The 21,696-nt window shown below is 33.6% G+C and overlaps 2 protein-coding genes across 6 annotated transcripts; one reads left to right on the forward strand and one right to left on the reverse strand.

The window, feature by feature from the left end:
* Positions 1-587: 587 nt before the first annotated feature.
* On the reverse strand, positions 588-2,134 carry LOC133674282 (uncharacterized). Of its 3 annotated transcripts, none has more exons than XM_062095328.1 (4): positions 1,975-2,134; positions 1,299-1,690; positions 1,065-1,183; positions 588-961 (listed from the first exon to the last, which is right to left on the reverse strand). In XM_062095328.1, the coding sequence occupies exons 2-3, from the start codon at positions 1,670-1,672 to the stop codon at positions 1,090-1,092; spliced, it is 468 nt and encodes a 155-aa protein (XP_061951312.1). In that variant the 5' UTR covers positions 1,673-1,690; positions 1,975-2,134; the 3' UTR covers positions 588-961; positions 1,065-1,089. The 3 variants fall into 3 exon arrangements, with proteins under 3 accessions (XP_061951312.1, XP_061951309.1, XP_061951311.1); XM_062095325.1 differs by having other exon boundaries at positions 588-970; XM_062095327.1 differs by having other exon boundaries at positions 588-970; positions 1,299-1,686; positions 1,975-2,092.
* An 8,613-nt stretch (positions 2,135-10,747) lies between these two features.
* LOC133674136 (CRC domain-containing protein TSO1-like) lies at positions 10,748-16,809 on the forward strand. Of its 3 annotated transcripts, XR_009835124.1 has the most exons (13): positions 10,748-10,994; positions 11,845-11,999; positions 12,093-12,654; positions 12,797-12,883; positions 13,580-14,139; positions 14,256-14,327; positions 14,430-14,613; positions 14,696-14,794; positions 14,890-14,956; positions 15,316-15,481; positions 15,577-16,304; positions 16,397-16,467; positions 16,556-16,809. XR_009835124.1 is itself a non-coding variant. In XM_062095129.1 (12 exons), the coding sequence occupies exons 1-11, from the start codon at positions 10,902-10,904 to the stop codon at positions 16,283-16,285; spliced, it is 2,754 nt and encodes a 917-aa protein (XP_061951113.1). In that variant the 5' UTR covers positions 10,748-10,901; the 3' UTR covers positions 16,286-16,304; positions 16,397-16,809. The 3 variants fall into 3 exon arrangements, 2 of the variants coding, with proteins under 2 accessions (XP_061951113.1, XP_061951114.1); XM_062095129.1 differs by having other exon boundaries at positions 16,397-16,809; XM_062095130.1 differs by lacking the exons at positions 16,397-16,467; positions 16,556-16,809 and having other exon boundaries at positions 15,563-15,860.
* Positions 16,810-21,696: the final 4,887 nt, after the last annotated feature.

The raw sequence follows: 21,696 nt of genomic DNA on the forward strand, positions 1-21,696 counted from the left end.
ATTTTGATTTTTCTAAATTATAGAAGTGTTCTCCTTAAGGAGAGGACATCCTTGAGGAACAGCATTTTTCTACATCGGTATAAAAGACCTAGATGTATAGGCTATGCATGCTAGTATTGATTGGTTTACTTTCTTGCTGAATTCCGAGAAGTACCTCCACAGGTGGCTCAAAGTTATTCAAACCTAGCTAGGATTTGATTATGGCTTTGGTTTAGCTTCCTGTATATTCTTGAAGCTGCAGTTTGCATGCATCGAATTCTCTTATAATATCGAAGTGGAATATCTTTCATTCTTTAGAAGATATATATGATGATTATATTGTCCCTACGGATGTGTTAAATCAAGGCTAATTAATTAAATTCTCGAACATGTTCTTTGAATCCAAGATCCATTAACTCTCTTGCATTGGTTTAACCAAAAAGATCCCGTTGTGGTCCATGAAACAATTCCTTTTAATTGCTTTTGTACGCGGAGATGGAGATTGCTGATAATTAATTTACAGTTTCAAGTCAAATATTCCTTGGACCACTGCAAGAAAAAGCAGTCTTGTAATAAACCTTATACTAGAAACATCGCAATGCAAAAAAAAAAAAAGAAGGGTTTTAAACATATTATATATAACTCTATCAACAAGGAGAGGAATTTCATTAATTTAGATAAATTAAACACATAATGAAGGGCTTGAAAACTGTCTCAAAGCACAAAGATCGATCGATAATATCGATACCAGCACAGGACTACATGTCTATATTTAAGAAACCTGACAAATAAATAACTAGCGATCATATAGCTCTCCTTGAATTTAGTCTCACTTCCCAGCAATGCATGATCGTCCTTCTAAAGCTCCTCAGCACAAGTCCACAGATATCCAAATGAATAAAAATAGAGGTCACTAAGAGCGAAAAGCTGGTCAATCCAAGATTTCTCAGGAACCTTGTTGATTAATTCTCTCCTTGAAGGACTGCAGTACCTAAAATTTGAGCCATGGACAGCAAATATTAGCCTAATGAAACTGAAAACTGTAAGCACATAAGGGCTTGTATTAAGAAAATGCAATTTCTTACACAAAAATGCGATCGATATTGATGATTAATACGAAGACTTGTTGCTGCCTGATTCTCTTGGTGCATTGCATCTGTAACACTCAGTCCTGCTAGCAAAGTTGTGCTCGTTGCAACCTGACCTGCGAAATTTATTTAAAAAAACATGAAATAATATCAAATTAAATATTTTTCAGATTTAAAAAAGTTCAAATAAATATGCATGTAGGGGCAATGAATAAAATAATAATAATCAACCTGGTGCAAATCCAGTCTCCGGATTTCCAATTAGAGCGGCTAGAGGCGCTGCCTCCGCCGAAGCCATAACCTCTCATCCATGAAATGTCAGCATCAAGCCCACCACCAGAGGATTCATCCTTGGACATACCACACTTGAAGCAGCTTGAACGACTAGCAAAGTTGTGAGCTCCACAGTTGCCAACCGAGCAATACCAGTCACCAGGCCTCACATCAGGCCCCGTAAATCCGAACGAGCCCCCTGATCTTCCACCAAAACTTCCATAATGATCTCTCTCTCCGGGCCTGGGGTCCCCACAACGCTGGCACGAGTCCCTCCTCTGGAAGTTCAAATGTTGGCATGACCTGCAATTCCAATCTCCTGGTCTGCTCATCTTCCCTTCTCTGGCTAGCTAGATGTTCAAATTTGCCAGTCATCAGTGCATTAAGATGCTAAAATTTTTATAACCAACATTGTTCTAGTAGAAATTCTATACTACAAATGATCACGAAGATTGGATTAGAATAGCATACTATATATGGTTTAATGCTTCATTAATTTATTATTACTCTAAGAACATCAAAGTATAGAAATGGTTTAAACAGTGGAGCTTGAATATCCGAACACTAGAAGAGAAAGTGTGACCAACATGATAAGTTGTTAGGTCTAAAAGAAAAGAGAGAACAAGGGCCTTACCTTGAGAAGGCAGAAAGTTGAAAGAGAGGAGAATCAGTAGGCACAGAAATGAAGTGGGAAACCTAGTAGTTGAAAGAGCAATAGATTGTTTAGGAACTTGTGATTTACGTATTGGGGCTAAGGCTATTTTTATACTTGTTTTAGACCTCGATAATGGGGTAAGCTTGATGTAGGCAGGAGGGTTAGGCTTTCTTTTTCATATTCTTCACTTTGCTTCCTTGAACAATGGAATCCCTAGAAAATATGATATATGGAACGCTCAAGTTGAGACCAAATAATTATTACATGGACATACATATTTATCATGATTAATTCAATCACATGATGATCACCTCTTCTAGAACCAAATTAACTAACATCCACGAACGCTAATCCCTTCTCAATAGCCTATTGCTAGCTAGGGCATGATCATAACCAATCATCAAGTCTCACTGTGTGTATAGGCGTATAAAGTATAAACATGTATATATCCACTTAAATATGCAGTTGTAAAATTGCATCAGAACTCCATTGATGTAATTTCTTGTCCCATTTATTTGCTACTCTCTCAGAAGTCATGTGCCGATCATTGCTGTAGTATATAACATGATGGTTGATAGATATATAATATTTGCTTCAATTAAGTTAGCCTGCATGTATATATATACCTATCACCATGCATATCAGAATATAGATCAATTGGAATTGAAGATTTTGTGGAGTTTATGAGGCTCTCTAGAACTGCATCTGCCCTGTGTCCCCACATAAAGTATGCATTGTAACCTGTCACCACAACAAAGCCAAATCAACATCTTTTTATCCCTGTAAACAATGAACCAAAGGAGATTGAAACCTTTTGACTATGACAATTTAGGGCCCTCGATGATATTTTGTCTTACAATTAGAACGAAGGGATTCATGCGAGTAGGGGGGTCAGGGAATGGCCTATGTTTGGGAGTCAGGATTGGATAAGGAGGAGCAAAATTCACCATTTGTTACTAACAAATTGGATATTCTACATATTAAAAAAAGGAGAGAAAAAAGAAAAAAGAAAGCCAGGAGAAGACCCCACTTCTTGTGATCTTATCGTAGAATAACAATCTAAGAGGTCATGTCTCCTTTCAATAATATACTTTGAGAACCCACCTGCATGCCAGCAGTCACTATATAGGAAAAATGGTGCTTACTTTTCAATTTTGAATATTCCTTTTATTTTGTACTTCCTGGGACTTGATTGTGAAAATAAGTCAAAAGGATTTTTCAAATGCAAAACCCCAATTCTTTTCTTTACTTGTAATCTTTGAATTGTGGCTACATATGAAAGCTTTGATTAACTTTTACAAGAGTACTTGTAATACGAAACTAAATTAATTTAATCACTGAACAAGATTGAAATTTAATTTCTATATATCCTCTATTTAACTGGTATATATGATCAAATTCTACTTCATCTAAATATAAGAATTGGCTATTTTTTTTATATCATAAACACACTGAGATTCATGAGTTTGTGGCTCCTCTCAAGAACCAAGTAACAGGGAAGAGCATGTCAACTTGAGGTCCCCAACGATCAAACACATACATGTGGGTTAAGAAATACAAGTTGTAGAGTTTGAAACTAGAAATATCATCTCTTCTTACTTAACTCTTTACAACTTAATTATTGTCATCTCAGCTGCTAGCTCACTTGCAAATATATTAATTAATTCTCTTGACCATTGAAAAATTAATATATATATCATGAACAAAATATTATTAAAAATAATAATTAGTAGAATTTGAATTTTATTGTATTTCAAAAAAGTTATATATATATATATATATATATATATATATATATATATATATATATATAAAAGATGGCTAAAACGATAATTAAGAAATAATAATTTATTAAGTATACATTTAACATATACTAAAAAGCCTTGGCATTTCACTGTAGCAATGAATAGTGAAATGTCAAGGTCTTTTTTATTTTGATATTCAAAATTCTTAAGGATTTTTTTTATTTCAAACTTAGATTTTCTTTTTAATTTCATTCTTCAACATTGAGTTTATTGAGTATTAGACTTATAATATCTTGATTTTCATTCTATGGAGTTATCCTAGTCTCATAACCCAAATTGTGAGTTTTATGGGTTAGTTGTGTTGACTTGAGTTATTTTTTGTTATTTTTTAATTTATTTTTTTTCTCAACTTCATCCTTTAATATTGAGTTGATTGAGAATTGAGTTTCATAATTATTTTCAATTTGTTTTCTATGGAGTTATCACGGTCTTATTACTCGGATTGCGAGTTTTGCGTGTTAGTCAGGTTAACTCAAGTTTTTTTTTGTCCATTTTTTAATTGACTCAGGTTAGCTAGGTTGACTTAGGTTTTTTTTTTTATTTTTTCTATGGAGTTATCACGGTCTCATTACCTAAGTCGCGAGTTTTGCAAGTCAGCCAAGTTGACTTGGGGTTTTTTTGTCCTTTTTTAACTGATTTTTTTTAATTTCATCCATCATCATTAGATTAATTGAGAATTAAACTATATAATATTTTTTTATTTGCTTTCTATGAAATTATCATGGTCTCCTAACCTGGGTTTGACAAGTTAATCCAGGTTGATTTGAGTCATTTTTATCTTTTATTTTATTTTAATCATTCAGTATTAGGTTCATTAGGAATTGAACTTCATAAATTTTTTTATTTGCTTTTTATGGGGTTATCATGGTTTTATGACTCAAGTCCCGAGTTAGACTGGTTGACTTGAGATTTTTTTTTGTTCTTTTTAATTGAATTTTTTAATTTCATCCTTAAATATTGGGTTGATTGGGAATTAGGCTTCATAATTTATTTCGATTTAAGTTCTATAAGGTTATCCCGATCTCATGATCCAGATCATGATTTTGGTCAATTGACTCGGGGAATTTTTCTATGTTTTTTTTAATTGATCTTTTTAATCCCATATTTTAATATTGAGTTGATTGAGTATTGAGTTTCATAATTTATTTTAATTTGTTTTATATAGTGTTATTCTGGTCTTATGATTCAGGTATGACAAGTTAACTAGGGTTAACCTGACTCATTTTTTTAAGTTGAATTTTGTTTTCAACTTCATTCTTTAACATTGAGTTTATTAAGAAATGAGTTTTATAATTTTTTTTTATTTGCTTTCTATAGGGTTATCTAAGTCTCATGAACTAAGTAGTGAATTTGGCAGGTTAACCTGAGTTAATCTGAGTTGATCTAATATGTTTTTTTTTGTTTTTTTTTAAATTATCTTGATTTTTTTTTATCAAACTATATTTTTATTGATCATTCAGGTTGTTTTTGGACCTGTCAAGTCCATTAGGTCACATGAGACTAATCCCGGTGTAGTTTAAATCCTTTTGTTTTGCTAGAATATACATTAACAACACCTACAAATTTTTTTTACAACAAAAAAAAATTGACCTGACTTCCAACGAAGCACGTGCAATGATATTGTTAACTAAACTTAATTATGTAAATTGAACCTTTGTTGATAACTAGGAAATGAACATAAATATTACTTGCCAACAAGACGAACTTTCAAGCTTGATATTTTGAACATATATAGTTGAAGTTAAAGTAAAAGTTACAGGGTTAGTTGTAACTTCAAGGAAAGTCTTTTTGCAATTCAATTAAATATTCTACTCACATTTCTTGAGAAAAGAAAAGAAGAGCAATAGGGCTATATATAGCTCTCGATCTCTTCTTCTGTACAGAGTATTTGATTGGAAGGTTCGGACTTCGGAGGGAGGATGTAATTAATTGATTGATTAAGAGAATAAGGTCCAGATTAAAGAAAAAGAAAATAAATGGTAGAGTCTCGATAAAGATAGTCGAAGCTGATGATGGAAGAGAAGTCTTCGAGGTTTCAGATTTTGACCATCTTTTCTTTTCCTTTTTCTTCTTCTTCTTCACTACTGTAATGGCTTTTTCACTGTCATTTTCCTTTGCTGTAGCTTCTCATAATTAATATTCTCAATCCTCTCTTAAGTTTTATTCTCGATTGCCCATTCTCTCTCTCTCTCTCTCCTCCCTTTAAAGAAAGAGAAGAGAAACAATTGCGAGCTAGTGATAGAAATTTAAACACCATGAAAGGCAACACACCCATCATTTTCTTGGGGAATGTTAAAGAAGACTGTAGCAGAACTGTGATAAAGCAGCAAAAAGAAAGGGGGATTCGATTCTCTTCGGGAAATGCTTCCATGCATGACCATGACCGAACCCTCCCTCAGTAGCTCCATAACGTATGCATTCTTGCTTTCTTTCTTCTACTTTCTCTTTTTTACTCTCCCCATTAATTACAAGATGCCACCTTCGATCCATGCTGAAATTACAAGAATATTTAAATTCATTTTTCTTGTTTCATCCATACATATCAAAACAGTTTCATTTTCTCTCTTAATGTAACATGTCTACGTACGTATTTGTGCGTGTCCAAAAATTTATTTAATATAAATATATACACTATGATGCATGATATTTTTTAAAAGTATTTTTTACTTGAAAATATATTAAAATAATTAATTTTTTGAATTTTTTTCTTAAAATCATCATAAAACACTAAAAAAACATCAATTTAATATTTTTTCAAACTAAATACAATTCCAAACATAAAAGCAAATAGTTTCTAAACAAAAAGTAAAAGTAAAAAGTAAAAAACTAGACATCGTTTCTTTTTTCTTTCTTTTGGTCCCTCCTGCTATACGAATGGATGAAAGTCTGATTATAAATTAGCACTCATTCGATTGAGTTTGTTCAAGATTGTGTGAATTAATTGCACAAGATAAATACTTTATATGAACTGCTGCATGGCTAGCCGCTTATATATATATATATATATATATATATATATATATATAGATGGTGTGATTAAGCTAGTTTCAAAAGAGGTCGATGATGATATAAATATGAGAGTTAAGGTCATGAGAATACATTGATATATGACGAATATTATTAGAACAAAGTAAAATTATTTTCTTTCTAGTGAACTATGAAGGGATAAAAACCATGGAAGTTTTTATAAAGGAAAATGCTGTACGTGATCATGAGTGTTAGGATTTCCATGCACGTGAGGTGGTGGAGATGATAAAAGTCTCCTCTTTTCTTTTGCTTTTTAGTCCTCCAATATCTTTTCCCTTGTGCTTCAGAGTGCCCAAAAATGACCATTCATAGTTTTTTCAGCTAAACCTTCTGGCTTCCTTAGGGCACAACCCTTCACTCACTTGTGGGCAACGCATTATTGTGGTTAATTAGTAACTTAATTAGTAATTAATCTCTGTTTTCAACAATATGAGCAAAGGATATATAGGAATCAATTTCAGCTTCTCAAATACATGTATATGTAGTTAAGGGTAATTAAGAAGAAAATGCAGTTCATATATACAATGCTATTACTTAGATTAAGAAGAAAATATATGTAGTTCATATAATTTGCTTATGTGTTTTCTAAGCATGTTCTTAATTAAAAAACAATTATGTTGTGAATTATTTAGCAAAACAAGGAGTTTAAGTGAGTTGAGTTTATTTTATTATGAATTTATTTTGAGGTTATTTGCTTTTTAAGTAATGTAATTTGATATTCTCTTCTTTGTTTAAGTCATGTTCTTAGTGGCTGTTAGAGAATAATATAAATCATATCCTGGGACTTTATCTAACAATTTAAGCTATTGGGTTGAGATGAGTTTTCGACATGGTATTAGAGTCTTGATGACCAAGCGGTTACGATTTTGAATCTCACCATCCCCATTTATTTAATAAAAATTAAGAACAAGATAATGTGATTTTGTGCAAGTTTCAAACTCAAAGAACTTTCACTTGATTGGTTTTTTGACAATGACTTTAATTGTTATTAATAAAACTCTTGTTTTTCATTAAAAAAAAAGACATAGTTAAATATTAAGAAAGAACCAATATATCCACGCGTGCACGTGTGTGTGTTTGGGGGGGGGGTGAGAGAGAGAGAGAGATGAACCATCACATAATTACGAGTAATTGTGCATTAATGTAATTGTAAAAAGTTTTTTACAAGGACTAAAAAATAATTTTAATAATATACAAGGACTATGGAATTTTCAAAAAATGATTAATTGGTAAGTAAAAATAAAATATAAAGACAAATATATTTTTAAAAAAATTATAAAGACAAATGAAATTTTATAAAAAACTTCATTATATTACCATGATCAATTAATGCAGAATGAAAGTGTGGTGGAGGTTATGTTTTAAAGTGTTTTTCGCTTGAAAATATATTAAAATAATATTTTTAATTTTTTAAAATTTATTTTTAACATAATACATTAAAATAATTTAAAAATATGAAAAAAATAAAACAAAAAAAAATTCAAATCCTAAACAAATAGTATTTTGACTGTACTACTATCCATAAAACGCCAGCGGTCTAACTTTGTAGGCAAGAGACTTTTTCTTTTTTGATAAACAAACAATAAAGAACACCACGTTAGTTTTGTTCTACATAACTGGGCCCACTGTATCAATGAGGGCTAAGCCCAACTTGATGATATTAATTTTGAATTGAATAGAATTATTAAAGTCGGTTTGGTTCTAGAACGAGTTTACGAGTTAGATGAATAACTTGAGTTAATTAATTTTAAAAAAATGAAAATAATATTATTTTGAACAATAATTTTTAAACTCAAATCATCTCGATTTTTTTTTATTTCATGATATTGTGATTCATAAATGAAGATTTGTTATTAATTATGTTTTAGTTTATTAATACGTAATTTAATATAATTCTTAAAGATGATTTAAAATAAGAAAACAGTTTATCCAAAACTCAAGAAAGAACGAATTCCCTTCACTTGATGAGATTTGATTGGTTTCTACATTTATATTATGCCCGGTTTGATTTTGCGTTTCAAAAGCACTTTTAAAAAAATTTAAATTTTATTTATTTTTTTCTTTGCTTTAAATTGATATTTTTTGAGTGTTTTTAGATCATTTTAATGCGCTGATATAAAAAATAATTATTTAAAAATTAAAATATATATATTATTTTGATACATTTCCGAATAAAAAAGCAACCACAACCACACTCCCAAACATGTTTATGTCCAGGCACTTAAATAATTTCCGACCAAACTCATTGCCTTCTTGAATTGATTTGTGATAGATTCTGTTTTTATTCTTCATTAATTTTATTATTAGATGCATGTATTATAAGAAAATACATGAGTTTCTTGACATTGTACCTGGAAATATATAATTCAGTATTTTGGTAATTTGTTTTTTCAAGCCATAGAAAAAAAAATCATATGGCATATAATTGCATTTAAAATCTTAATTTTATAAAAGTTAAAATAACATGTTTTTCATTAATTAATAAATACATACTTTTTATTTATTTTATATGTAAAAATTTATTTTATAACAGTTTTAATAAAACATTTTTTTTTAGGATGTTCACTATAAGCAATGGTTCTAATATTAAAATTATAAAAAAATAATTTTAATATACTTTTAATTAAAAAATATTTTTTAAAAACAACATATCCATCGTATTAGGATGCGTTTAGTATTGCGGCTGCTGTTGTGGTTCTGGTTTGAAAGAGTTGTTTTATAAAAAGTACTTTTAGTTGAGGTTGATTTGGAAAAATATATGTTTGATTAAAACTGTGATTAAAATTGAGGTTGACCAAAAAATAGTTTAATGTGTTTGATTAAGAATGCTTTTGAAATTGAGGTTATAAAATAATTTAAAAAATATATATTAATATTGATGGTTTTTAATTTAAATATTATAGATTTAACTATTACTATTATATCATGAAATAAATAATACTTTATATAAAATATTTTTTTTTGTTCTATTAAACTCTCTACAATTTCATCACGTATGAAATAAATCCGACAAGAACTATATTTTTCACAAATTTCTTAAGAGCGCAACAATATCAGATAAAATATAATCAGAAATAAAATTGGGATTGCGATCAAATTTTACAAATGCTATATTATCAAGTGATCTTCAACTAATTTATGTAGTGTCATTAAATAATATTTAACACTAGTTTTTTTTAATAAAACACAATTAAAAATATATTTTTTTACTTTGTTGGGTCGGACCCGGTTCAATAGCTTCGAACCGGATCGGTCCGATTGGAATAGCAGAGCATGCTCCACTATTTATACGTTTTATTCCTTACAAGAAGGAGCTTCTAGCTGCTTCTTGGAAACCTGTGGCACACCACAGTTACAAGTGGGTTCCACAAATAAAAAACTGATTTTCTTAGCTTACCAAACATTAATAGCTGTGGCTACGGGCGAACCTCACCCGCAGCCACAACACCAAACATCCACTTAGAGTTTGTTTGGCAGTTTGGTTGCGGGTGCTTTTCAAATAACTTTTCGTGTCAAAATGCATACCAATGGTGTTTTTTCATTTTTTTTAAATTATTTTTGATATCAGCACATCAAAAAGATCTAAAATGTACAAATTATATTATATTTTAATAAAAAAAATCAAATTTTTTGAGAACACAGGTTGAACCGCGTTCCCAAACGTTACCTTAATTTGCAGTTAAACCTCGGGGCAGTAAGTCGGGGTATGGTTTCTCCCTAGTAACTCGAGATGGGTGTTAGCCAGGATGGGCCCGAATTGTTTCTCAATAAAAAGTATTTTCTCATTAATTCAAATAGAGCCCACTAAGAAAAAGCCCAAACATTCTGAGGCCCACAGAAGCAGTTAAAAAACTTCCCGCTCTGTTTTAAAAAAGCCGAGTAAATAGCCTTACGTCTCTTTTATTTTTATCTTCTTCGCCTTCACTCTCTCAACCAATTTTTTTTTTTTTTTAAAAAAAAAGAGTAAAAACTATCAACAATTTTTTCTACCATCAGTTTCACCCTGACAGAAAAAGATTTCAAGCATTAAAAAAAAAAAAGACAAGAAACTAAACTAAAATAGGGTTTCATTTCATGGATTCTCCTAAAACCACCACCATCACCACCGCAACAACCACCATCTCCGCCACCACCACTGTCAGTTTATCAGATTCTCCTCCAGTTCAAGTAACTTCATTTCTTTATTTTTTTAATTTAATTCACTTCAAATTTTTTTGATGTTTTTTTTAAAGGAATTTTGTTTGGTTATTTAACATTTGTGTGCCTTTAAGGATCTGATTGTGATTTTTCTTGGTTCAATTTCAGTGGAAGGGCTTAAAATTAGGGATGCATTTTTTTTTTATGCTGGCGGAGATATGTGAAATTGCTTCTATTTACTAATTACTAATTGATGATCAAAGTTGAAGATATTTGGTTCATAGGGATTGTAGACTTTGCGATGAGATTTTGGTGTTGTTGTAGGAATAGGTTTTGAAGTGACAATGGTGGTGTTATTGGCTTTCTGATGGAGGGATGTATTGAATATGATGGTTTTTGCAAACATGTCTTTGTTTCTCAATTAGGGCATTTAGTTTTGTTCAAGTACAAAGAGTTGTATCGGACCTACCTGTACGTGGATTATGGTTTTTTGATGTATTATGTGTTAAATGAAGACCAATCAAAGAGAAAAATGCTGTGGAGGCTGTTATGATTACTTACTTTTATTATTTTTGCTGTGTGGTGTGTGGATGAATTGAAATTCTCTTTTGGAACTACAGTTGGTGGAGAGTGTAAGATTTTGATTTTCTCTTGTTCTGTTTCTGGCTCAACTTGTGGGTGAGTAATTGGAATCTGTTTGTTTGTTTTATTTTTTATTTTTTGCTGTTGGATGCTTTGTTGATGTGATGAAAATGGAGGGTTCTCCAGAAAGTGTCCTGTACGTGTTATCAAGAACTGTGGATATTCTCAATTGGAAAAAAAAAAACTATGAAAGAAAAGATTGCGGATATCCTGTTTACTCTGTTTCCTATGTTTCTAGGAATCCCCGTTTTCTAATTACGTAAGCAGGCTATCCCCTATTAAGCCTGTCAAGGCTTCGCATGTAGCACAAGGACTCCTAGGAATAAATTCTCCTCCACTTGTCTTCACGTCACCACGGACATTGTCAGACCGCCAAACAAATTTCATGCGAAGGTTTGAGATGCTTGATTTTGCTGTTCTTACAGTTTTGAATTTATGAGTTAGGGCTTAAAGACTGTTTACGTGGCAAGTTTATATCTTTCCCAGGTTTCAATGTCCTCAGATATCTGGGGCAGAGATATCTAAGAATAATGGTGGAAGCAAGAAGTCTGCTGATGGTCCAAAGGACCTGAGGAAATCTAGCACCTATTTGAATAGCAGGCTGATTATTGATGTCCAGAAGAGCAATAATATCAACAACAACTCTGAACAAAACCAACCTGGCAGCTTCTCAGGGTGCGTTGATGAGTACTTATCTGATCCCGTGGATGTAGATTGTGCAGACTCTGTTAATTTGGTAAGCCAAAATGTGAAAAGATCTGACGATGCACATCAGTCATCAGAAAGTAATTTAACCAACTCGAAAATAGATATACTAGAATCAGATGGCATAATTGATATGGAGACAAAAGGGGATGCGTCTCAGGCCATGCCTGAGCAAGATGGAGAGGATCCTAAGGAGCAGTCAACATCTGAAACTAAGAAGGAAAAAATTGAAGAGGAAGGAAACATTGTTGAACGACCATCTCATGTCTGCCCAAATTTTGTGTCTGACTTGCTTGTGGACCATGCTTCCAGGCAACAACAATGTGACACTTCAGGGGCTCAGGTAATACCAGCTTTTGTTTTCTTTTGTGAAACTAGGAGTAAAAGTGTAGAACCCGCGAGCCCTGATGTGAAGAGATGTGAATGTTAGCCTAGTAATTTTTAAGTTAACTATTTACGCTCAACTATTGCCTAAACCTTTTCAGGCTGCTCCTCCACTTGAAGATTATGGTGAGGATGGGGGAACTGTCTTGCATGGACCTGTTCAACTCATAACACACCATGGTTCAGAGGTATGAATCAGTCTATCTTAAAAGTCATCTTCCAAGTTGGCGTCCTAAGAGCAGAGTGGCTGATGAATCATGTGTATTTCAAATGAGATTTTTCAATTCATCGCTCAGTTAAAATTATAGCTACTGAGAATTTATTATGAAAAAAAGCACCCTATCAAGTAGCATGCTTTATTTGGGTGGTGCTTCCTGATCACATATTTAGGAACCAATTTTTCAAGTAGCATTCCTATGAATCACGTTTTAGTTCATTGGCCCTCACCTTAATAATAAGGATTAGTTAAATTTATGAAGCTTGCAAATCTCTAACAGTTGAGGAGTTACACGTGTGGATGGTCATCTAGAAAAAACTGATAAGGGGAAATTGTGGTGATTCTTGTGTTTTTTAAGTGAAGTGGGAGAAAATTTTTTCCACAGATAGTCTATGCCATTTAAGGTTGTGGACTTGCTGTGCTATTCTTCTGCTTATTTGAGTCCATGTGATGACTTCTCTACTCATTTCTTAATCTATTCTTGCATGATAAAAACACGCACCAATGCGCACTCATGGTTTATGTAATTTATATGTTATGCCACTTAATGGAAGTCAGGTGCATTTTCACATATCCACCGTGAAACTAGTGGCCCTCGTTATTTCTTTTGCAATCACATTTTAGCAGGATTTTAATTTGAGTAGAGTGATTTCAATATTAAATATAGGTCAGTCAGCTCCATCGTGGCATGAGTAGACGCTGCCTTCAGTTTGAAGAAGCTCAACAGAAAACTCCTATGGATGGCACATATTCTCTTGATTCAGCAATCACTATAATTGGTTCAATATCATCTTCCAATACAGAATTGGAGATTTTGGATTCATCTCAGGTGAAGTTACCTAGCTCTTCCAGCAAGAAGCAAACTATGTTTGTGTCCAAGCCATCCGGTTTTGGCTTGCATCTCAATAGCATTGTCAACACTTTGCCAATAGGATGCAGTGCATCAGAACCTATCATGAGCCACCATTCAGCTGGGTACAAAATTAGTTGCTCCAAACTACCCAGTTTAGTTGAAAGAGTCTCTTCAACTGCGGGAGATGATGTGCTCCAAACTAAGGCTTCACTTGCCACAGGCTCTGCCATTTCCGAGTCTCTTCACAACAAGGAAACTTTAAATAAGTTGCAGCCACCTGAGCATCAGATAACCCTACACAATAATAGGAGATTTAGCTCGGAGCATGCTGACAATTTTGAGGAGTTCAACCAATCAAGCCCCAAGAAGAAAAGGCAAGATCATGTGATAGTTTTCATATTCAACTTTTGTTTTCCTCTCTCTCTCTCTCTCTATATATATATATATATATATATGTTAGCTGCACCACTGAACTTTTTATGATCTCCAGGAAGAAAGTATCAAGCACTGATGTTGATGGTTGCAAACGTTGTAACTGTAAGAAGACTAGATGTTTGAAACGGTGAGTGATTTCAAGTTTTCTTGGTAATAGTCATATTCACATATTTGTAATTTTTTTAATTTGTTAATCTTTTGTTTTTTTAACTCTCTACTATTTGGCCAGATATTGTGATTGTTTTGCGGCTGGAATCTATTGTGCCGAAACTTGTGCTTGCCAAGGGTGCTTTAACAGGCCCGAATATGAGGATACTGTTCTTGAAGCACGTCAACAAAAAGAATCACATAATCCACTTGCTTTTGCTCCGAAGATTGTACAGCATGTGACTGAGTTTCATGCAATCATTGTGGTACCAAGCCCTCATTTGGTTTTTTAGCAATTCATTTTATTTTTTGACTGGGAAATTTGGTAATCATGTCTGCTTATCACAGGAAGATGCAGGCCTGTTTACGCCGTCCTCAGGTAGGCATAAGACAGGATGCAATTGCAAAAGGTCAATGTGTGTGAAAAAATATTGTGAATGCTATCAGGTGTAGTATTTTGTTCATATCAGATTTTGCCATCATCTTTGTCACAATAACCAGTTCTCAATATTTCTAACTTTTCTATCTGTCATGTTTAAAAGGCTAATGTTGGATGCTCCAACGCTTGTCGATGTGAAGGGTGCAAAAATATCCATGGTAGGAAAGAAGGTGAGAAATTACACAGAAATTAAATTTTGAATCAACTCTTTAGCTGCCATCATTTGCCACAAATTATGATTAGAGTTTTAGCAATTACAAGAAATTTGAAAATTCATTTCTCAGCCTCTGTGGATTCTCCTTCCAGCTTTACAAGACATTAATTCTAATGACTATATCATGTGGAAAATTTTACAAGTTCTTTTGGTGGTTTGGTGAAAGATAATTTAGGGAAAACCTGGAAGTGTCATAGAATGTTTGGAAGCACCGAAAATAGAAGTGGTGAATAATTCATTACTCTTTCATCATAAAGAAGAAAAGCAATATTCTACCAGTGGAATGATGAATGATATTTGTTAATGTATTTACAGAATATGGTATGACTGGAGAAATAGTAAGCAATAGAGCTAATGAAGAAAGGTTAGAAAGTATGGCTGATAACAAACTCAAAATGATTGCAAACAATAAATTTTTACATGCCGAGCTATATGATCCGCACAGCCTGACACCACCAACACCGTCATTCGAATACTCAAGGTAAATTTTTTTTATTAAGATGTATTTTTTTTTCTGGAGAGATTAGAATATTTAAGTCCTTTTTGTTTGAATTGCTTATAGTTCCTTTTTCTTAGCCATGGAAAGGAGGCAGCAAAATCCCGACTCCTTCCTGGTAGGTATGTTCTATCGTCCGAGCCTGATTTTTCCATGCTGCCATCTTATGCAAAATCCACAAGTTCTCCTAGCAATTCACATGGCAATGACAAGCTTCGCAAAACTAGTAAAACCCTGGACGTAGTTCCCCACAGCCAGGAACTGGATTATAACATCACTGAAACAATGGGACAATTCTCACCACGATTTGATGAACTAGCCGATTTTTCTGATCATACTCCATTGCCAAATCCTTCCCCCATCATGATGGCTTCGTCTTCATCTAAAACGCGGGACACGGCAATTATTTCACAGCTTTGTTTGTATCCTGAAAGTGGCCGTCTCTCATCTGGCGGTTCTCTTCAGTGGCGGAGTTCACCAATTACGCCAATGACTCGGTTAGGTGAGACCAAAACTCAAGCACTGGACTCCGGTTGTGGGCTTTATGACATTCTGGAAGACGACACTCCCGAAATATTTAAGGAATCTCCTACCCCTGTCACATCTGTTAAAGCAAGTTCTCCTCATAAAAAACGAGTTTCTCCTCCTCGTGGTCACATCCAAGAGTTTCAATCGAGCTCTTCAGCAGGCTTGAAAAGTGGGCGCAAGTTCGTATTGAAGTCTGTGCCTTCTTTCCCTCCCCTCACTCCCTGTATCGATCCCAAAGATCGCACCCAACAGAAATACTAGAAAAATAGATATTTGTTAGGTGAGTCTTGCTCATGTTTCTTGCCATTTGTGAAATAATTATTGATTTATTTACTTATCCTTGATTGATCAATTTGCTCGTTTGTATTGCAGTGACGTTGGATATACTTCATTCAAGGAAAGTACATATGCAGCTATGATCCGAAGGATCAATTTTGTGCCAGGTTCGGATATGGACCACATATGATTCTTAATTGATAAGTTAGGTACTTGATTGTCACAATCTTTCTTAAGTAGGTGTTTCTTAAGTAGGTGTCGAGTGACCACAGGTTCAGGGTATACGTGAACTCATGCAAGAGATGCAGCCAGGCATGATCATCATATGCAATCTTTCATGTTTGCTCCCTTTTCCATTTTCAATTCGTATCATTTTGTTTTGCAATTGGATGTTTCTACTGTTGATTTGATTTCATTCATGGTTGGTGGAAGGGCTGACCTTGTTTGTTAAAGAATATGGAGGAGGATAGAAAGTTGTTGGAAGAGAAAGGATAATTATTTTTCCCTTTTTCCGCTGCGATCAATTATGCCCTTCTGTCCTTTTATTCTTCCCTCTCTACCTTTCTTTTAGGCTTCCAGCATGTCATGCAGCTGGGGTGGGAATCATCTCCTTTGTCATTAGCCCTGATGCACGTATATATAAGCCTCCTTTCTCTTTGTAATGTAAGCTTGAGAAAGCTTTTTAAACCAAAACCTTCTTGTTCTCCGGCCTTTCTTTTTTTCCTGTTTTTTTTTTGCCTCTGAAACCTCTAGCATTTCTTTCATGGTATCAAAGCTATTGGTTGTTTAGCTAACTATGGAGAAAGAAACTGAAAATTAACAAACACCACCTTCTACTATAAAATTAACCTCGCGTTTCCACCACAACCTATCAGATCAAAATAACAACTACTGTCTTAATAATGATGACACATGAATTCTCAGTTTGGTGACTGGTCTCCTAACAATAGAAAACTACATTACTTGAGCAAGAGCCATGAAAAAAGCTTTTAGAGCTAAGAACAAGCTCGGTTTTGTTGATGGTAGTATTACAAAACCTTTAGATCCCAACGACCCCTCCTGGAAGCTTGGGAAAGATGCAACGATATGATTGTTTTTTGGATTTATAACTCTGCAAGTCCTTCAGTAAAGTCCTCTTTCATCTTTGTTGATAATGCATATGAGATTTGAAATGAACTTTGTGAGAGACTCACTCAATAAAATGGGCCATGAATTTTTCAACTAAAAGGGGCTCTAACTAACTTAATTAAAGGGAATGCCAGAAACACATTCATAATGTTTAGGCCATTTAACAGACCTTACTGCCCACATTGCAAGATTCAAGGGCATCTCTTGAAGGATTGTTTCAAAGCAGGGAATACAACACCTATTTGTAGTCATTGTTATATGAGTGGTCATTTAACGGAGAAATGTTACAAGTTAGTGGAATACCTTTTTGGTCACAAGTTATATAATAAGGGAAGAAGACCAAATGTATATATACCAGTCAATCCAATATGATTGTAGTTGAGGATTTTCCAAAGAATTAGATTGATAAGATGAATTTGATTTCAAATCAGTACTAGAAAATCTTAATAGTTACTTCATGAGAAACACAAACCAGCAGATATCCATCTTTTTATGACTCATAATTCAACCATCCCTGTGGCTAACTTCACAAGCCTTCCATCTATGTCTGGTATCACAACCTATCTCTCCACTTACTCACACAAATGTTTTGACATTAACAATGTTTCTTGGATCATAGATACAGGAGCTATAAATCATATAATCTGTAAAACCATATTCTTTACAAAAATCACTGCCATTGTGTCTTATATAATATCAAACTTTCCGGTGGCCTAGATGTTTCAGTCACGCACATAGGCACTGTTAAACTCTCCAAATTAATCACCCTTGAGAATGTTTTGTGTGTTCCTTTATTTACTTTCAATCTTTTTTCTGCTCTAACACTAACTAAAAACATTTCTTGTTGATCATCTCCAGCATATTGAAGTATCTCTTACTGTTTTGATGTGTATATAATCCAAGTATTTTAACACTTATCGTTTGCATTCTGCTTGTGCTACAAATACCAGTCATAATTCTAATTTATGGCATTATCGTTTAGGCCATATTTCCAACTCTAGATTACAACTAATTAGAGATCCTATTATAATAATAAAAAAAAACTCATGTTCTGCTATCAATGAAACTCTATGCTCTATTTGTCCTTTGGCAAGATAACATAGACTCTCTTTTAATGAAAGCCTACACAAATCTTCTTTCAATTTTAAACTCATACACTGTAACTTATAGGGCCATGTATTGTGGCAGCTTATGATGGGCATAGATATTTCTTGATCATTGTTGATGACCTATCTCGTAGTACCTAGGTTTATTTATTTAAAAATAAGTCAGGCACACGAAAATCTATAAAGTCATTCTATAATCTTGTTAATACTCAATTTGGAGCTAAAGTTAAATACCTAATAAGTGATAATGGAGCAGAATTTCAAATGCAAGACTTCTTCCATAAAAATAGTATCATTCACCAAAGAACTTGTGTAGAAATCCCACAACAAAATAGGATAATTGAGAGAAAATATTAACACATCTTAAATGTTGTTAGAGCTCTTAGACTCAAGCTAACTTACCTCTTAAGTTCTAGAATGATTGTATACTTACTGCCACTTACGTTATAAATTGTATCCCTACACCTTTACTGCAAAACAAGACACCTTATGAAGCCATCTTCAAAACTAATCCCACATATCATCATTTGAGAGTCTTTAGGTGCCTCTGTTTTTCCACCACTTTAAGTTAGGGAAGGAAGAAGTTTGACTCCAGAGCAAGAAGATGTGTTTTTCTTAGTTATCCTTTTGGGGTGAAAGGTTATAAGTTGGTAGATTTAGAAACAAATGAAATCCTTCTGTTTAGAGATGTAACGTTACATGAACAAATTTTTCCTTTCAAGGCACCTGTATCCGAAACTCCTTCTTCTAATACAATAACTCTTGTGGTACAGCCACAACAATATAATTCTCATTATTGTTTTGTTTTAGATCCCCTGAATGACATTTACATTCTTTTTTTATCAAATACTTGACACTTTTTGCTCACCTTCTAATTCAACTGACTTATCTTTAAATAAAGACATTTCTCCTAACACATATGACACAAGTATTCAAACCAATTCACCATAATCAGATCTTGTTTCCTCTTCAAATCATTCTTTTATTTCCACAACTTCACCATCTACATCAGACCCTTTTACTCCTTATCTTTATGTGCGCAAGTCTGCTAGGATGAAACATGCTCTCAAATACTTGCAAGACTTTCATTGTCACCCGACTTCCTTCAATTCTCCCAATCTAATCTAGGCCACAATAACTAAGGCTCCTTTAGGTAACCAATTTCATTTGAATAATTTCCTTTTCATACAATAAATTCTCTTTACCTTTTTAAGTTTTCTCTACTTCCATATCCTCTCATACTGAGCCACAAACATATGCCCAAGTTGTTAATGAACCTTATTGGTGCATAACCATAGAGAATGAGTTGAAAGCTTTAGAGTTTAACCAGCCATGAATAATGACTTATTTACCTTATGGAAAAAGGCTTATTGATTGCAAATATGTATACAAGATAAAATATAATTCATATGACAGCATTGAAAGATTCAAAACAAGGTTAGTTGCTTTGAATCAAGTTTGTAGACTACTTAAGAGTCTTTACGAGTTAAAACAAGCGTCAAAATAATGGTACTCAAAATTCTACACCTTTTTGCTTAAATTTAGCTTCTGTGAGTCCAAATTAGGTTATAACTTCTTCATTAAATAAGACGATCACTCTTTCACGACAGTACTAGTATATATCGATGATATCATAATGGCAAGTGACTCTCCTACTATTGTCGAAGATATTAAAGTCTTTCTCAACAACAAGTTCAAAATCAAAGATTTGAGAAATTAAGGTATTTTCTTGGAATCGAGATCGCCAAAACAACACAAGGGATACAAATATATTAGAGGAAATTTGCTCTAGACATTCTAGCAAGCTTTAGCATTCTTGGATCTTGACCTTTTAAACTTTCTATGGATCAAAATTTGAAACTCAGTAAAGAAAAAGGAACACTTTTGTCTAATTCCACTTACTGTTGTAACCCAATTTTGGATTCACCAAGATTTTCTCGAATGACATTTTATTTCTATTATTATTTATAAAAATCCAAAAAAATTAAGAAAAAGTTTAAAATTCAAAAATATATTTTTCTTGAGTCATCCGCATCTTTCCATCAAAACCGAGTCCACCGGGTCAATACGGGTCAAACCATGTCGACCAGGGTAAAAAATGAGTTTCGGGTCAAAACCGTCATTTCGGTCAAAACCAAGTCCACCGAGTCAATACGGGTCAAACCATGTCGACCAGGGTAAAAAATGAGTTTCAGGCCGTTTCGGGTCAAAACCGTCATTTTCGATCAAAATCGAGTCCACCGAGTCAATATGGGTCAAACCATGTCGACCAGGGTAAAAAATAAGTGTCGGGTCATTTTGGGTCAAAACCGTCATATTTGGTCAAAACCGAGTCCACCGAGTCCATATGGGTCCAACCATGTCGACCGGGGTAAAAAATGAGTTTCAGGTTATTTTGGGTCAAAACTATTATTTTCGGTCATTAAAATTGATTTTTAGCGGTTGAAACGAGATTTTTCTAATACTGATTTGTTTATTATTATATATAATAAAACAAAATTAATAATACAAATTTGTTATATTAGGCGGGGCAGTTACACTAATTGTAGGCGAAGTAGTTGTTCGTATAAAATTTTTCTTAAAGCAGATCCGTGTTGTCCCCTGGCTATAAATAGCCAGTGATAGTTCGCCCAGAAGGGGGAGAGGAAAGAGAAAGAAGAAAAAAGAAAAAAGAGAAGAGAGATTACATACGTACTATTCAGGTTTTTTTTACTATTTCTTCACGAGAGTAGGATATTGATTTTTATTAAAAACAATATGAAAAATACCAAATATATCCTAACCGTTAGATCTAATAGTGTTTAGATCTGAACCGTTGATTTAATAGGATACAATAGGGCTTACCACACCAGATTAAAACCCAAACACATCTCAACCCTTGAAATAATCCAAGCTTTGATCCCGTTGTGCCACGTCAGCCGGTGTACCGAGATTTCGGTGCGCCGCGTCACACTAGATAAAACCTCTGATCATCCGGACCGTCCGATCAACCTGCAGATTCAGCCAATCACAGCCGTAGGATCAGTTCAACTACGATCCAACGGTTAACAGACTTCAGTTGCACCGTTGCACCATGCGCGCGTTCACACCGTAGCACTTCTCAGACTCCCTCTCTCCTCTCGCCGGCGACGCTCTCTCTCTCATCCGATCTCCACTTTCCGG

The sequence above is a fragment of the Populus nigra genome, chromosome 15 (assembly GCF_951802175.1).
Source record: "Populus nigra chromosome 15, ddPopNigr1.1, whole genome shotgun sequence".
Taxonomy (NCBI): domain Eukaryota; kingdom Viridiplantae; phylum Streptophyta; class Magnoliopsida; order Malpighiales; family Salicaceae; genus Populus; species Populus nigra.

Bases quoted from the DNA above. Each gene is read 5' to 3' on its own strand.
- LOC133674282 (XM_062095328.1), bottom strand. From the start codon at position 1,672: ATGAGCAGACCAGGAGATTGGAATTGCAGGTCATGCCAACATTTGAAC. The intron at 1,184-1,298 runs GTTGATTATTAT...TAAATTTCGCAG, and splicing joins GGAGACTGGATTTGCACCAG to GTCAGGTTGCAACGAGCACA.
- LOC133674136 (XM_062095129.1), top strand. From the start codon at position 10,902: ATGGATTCTCCTAAAACCACCACCATCACCACCGCAACAACCACCATC. The intron at 14,140-14,255 runs GCAAGATCATGT...TATGATCTCCAG, and splicing joins TCAAGCCCCAAGAAGAAAAG to GAAGAAAGTATCAAGCACTG. The intron at 14,614-14,695 runs GTACCAAGCCCT...TGCTTATCACAG, and splicing joins AGTTTCATGCAATCATTGTG to GAAGATGCAGGCCTGTTTAC.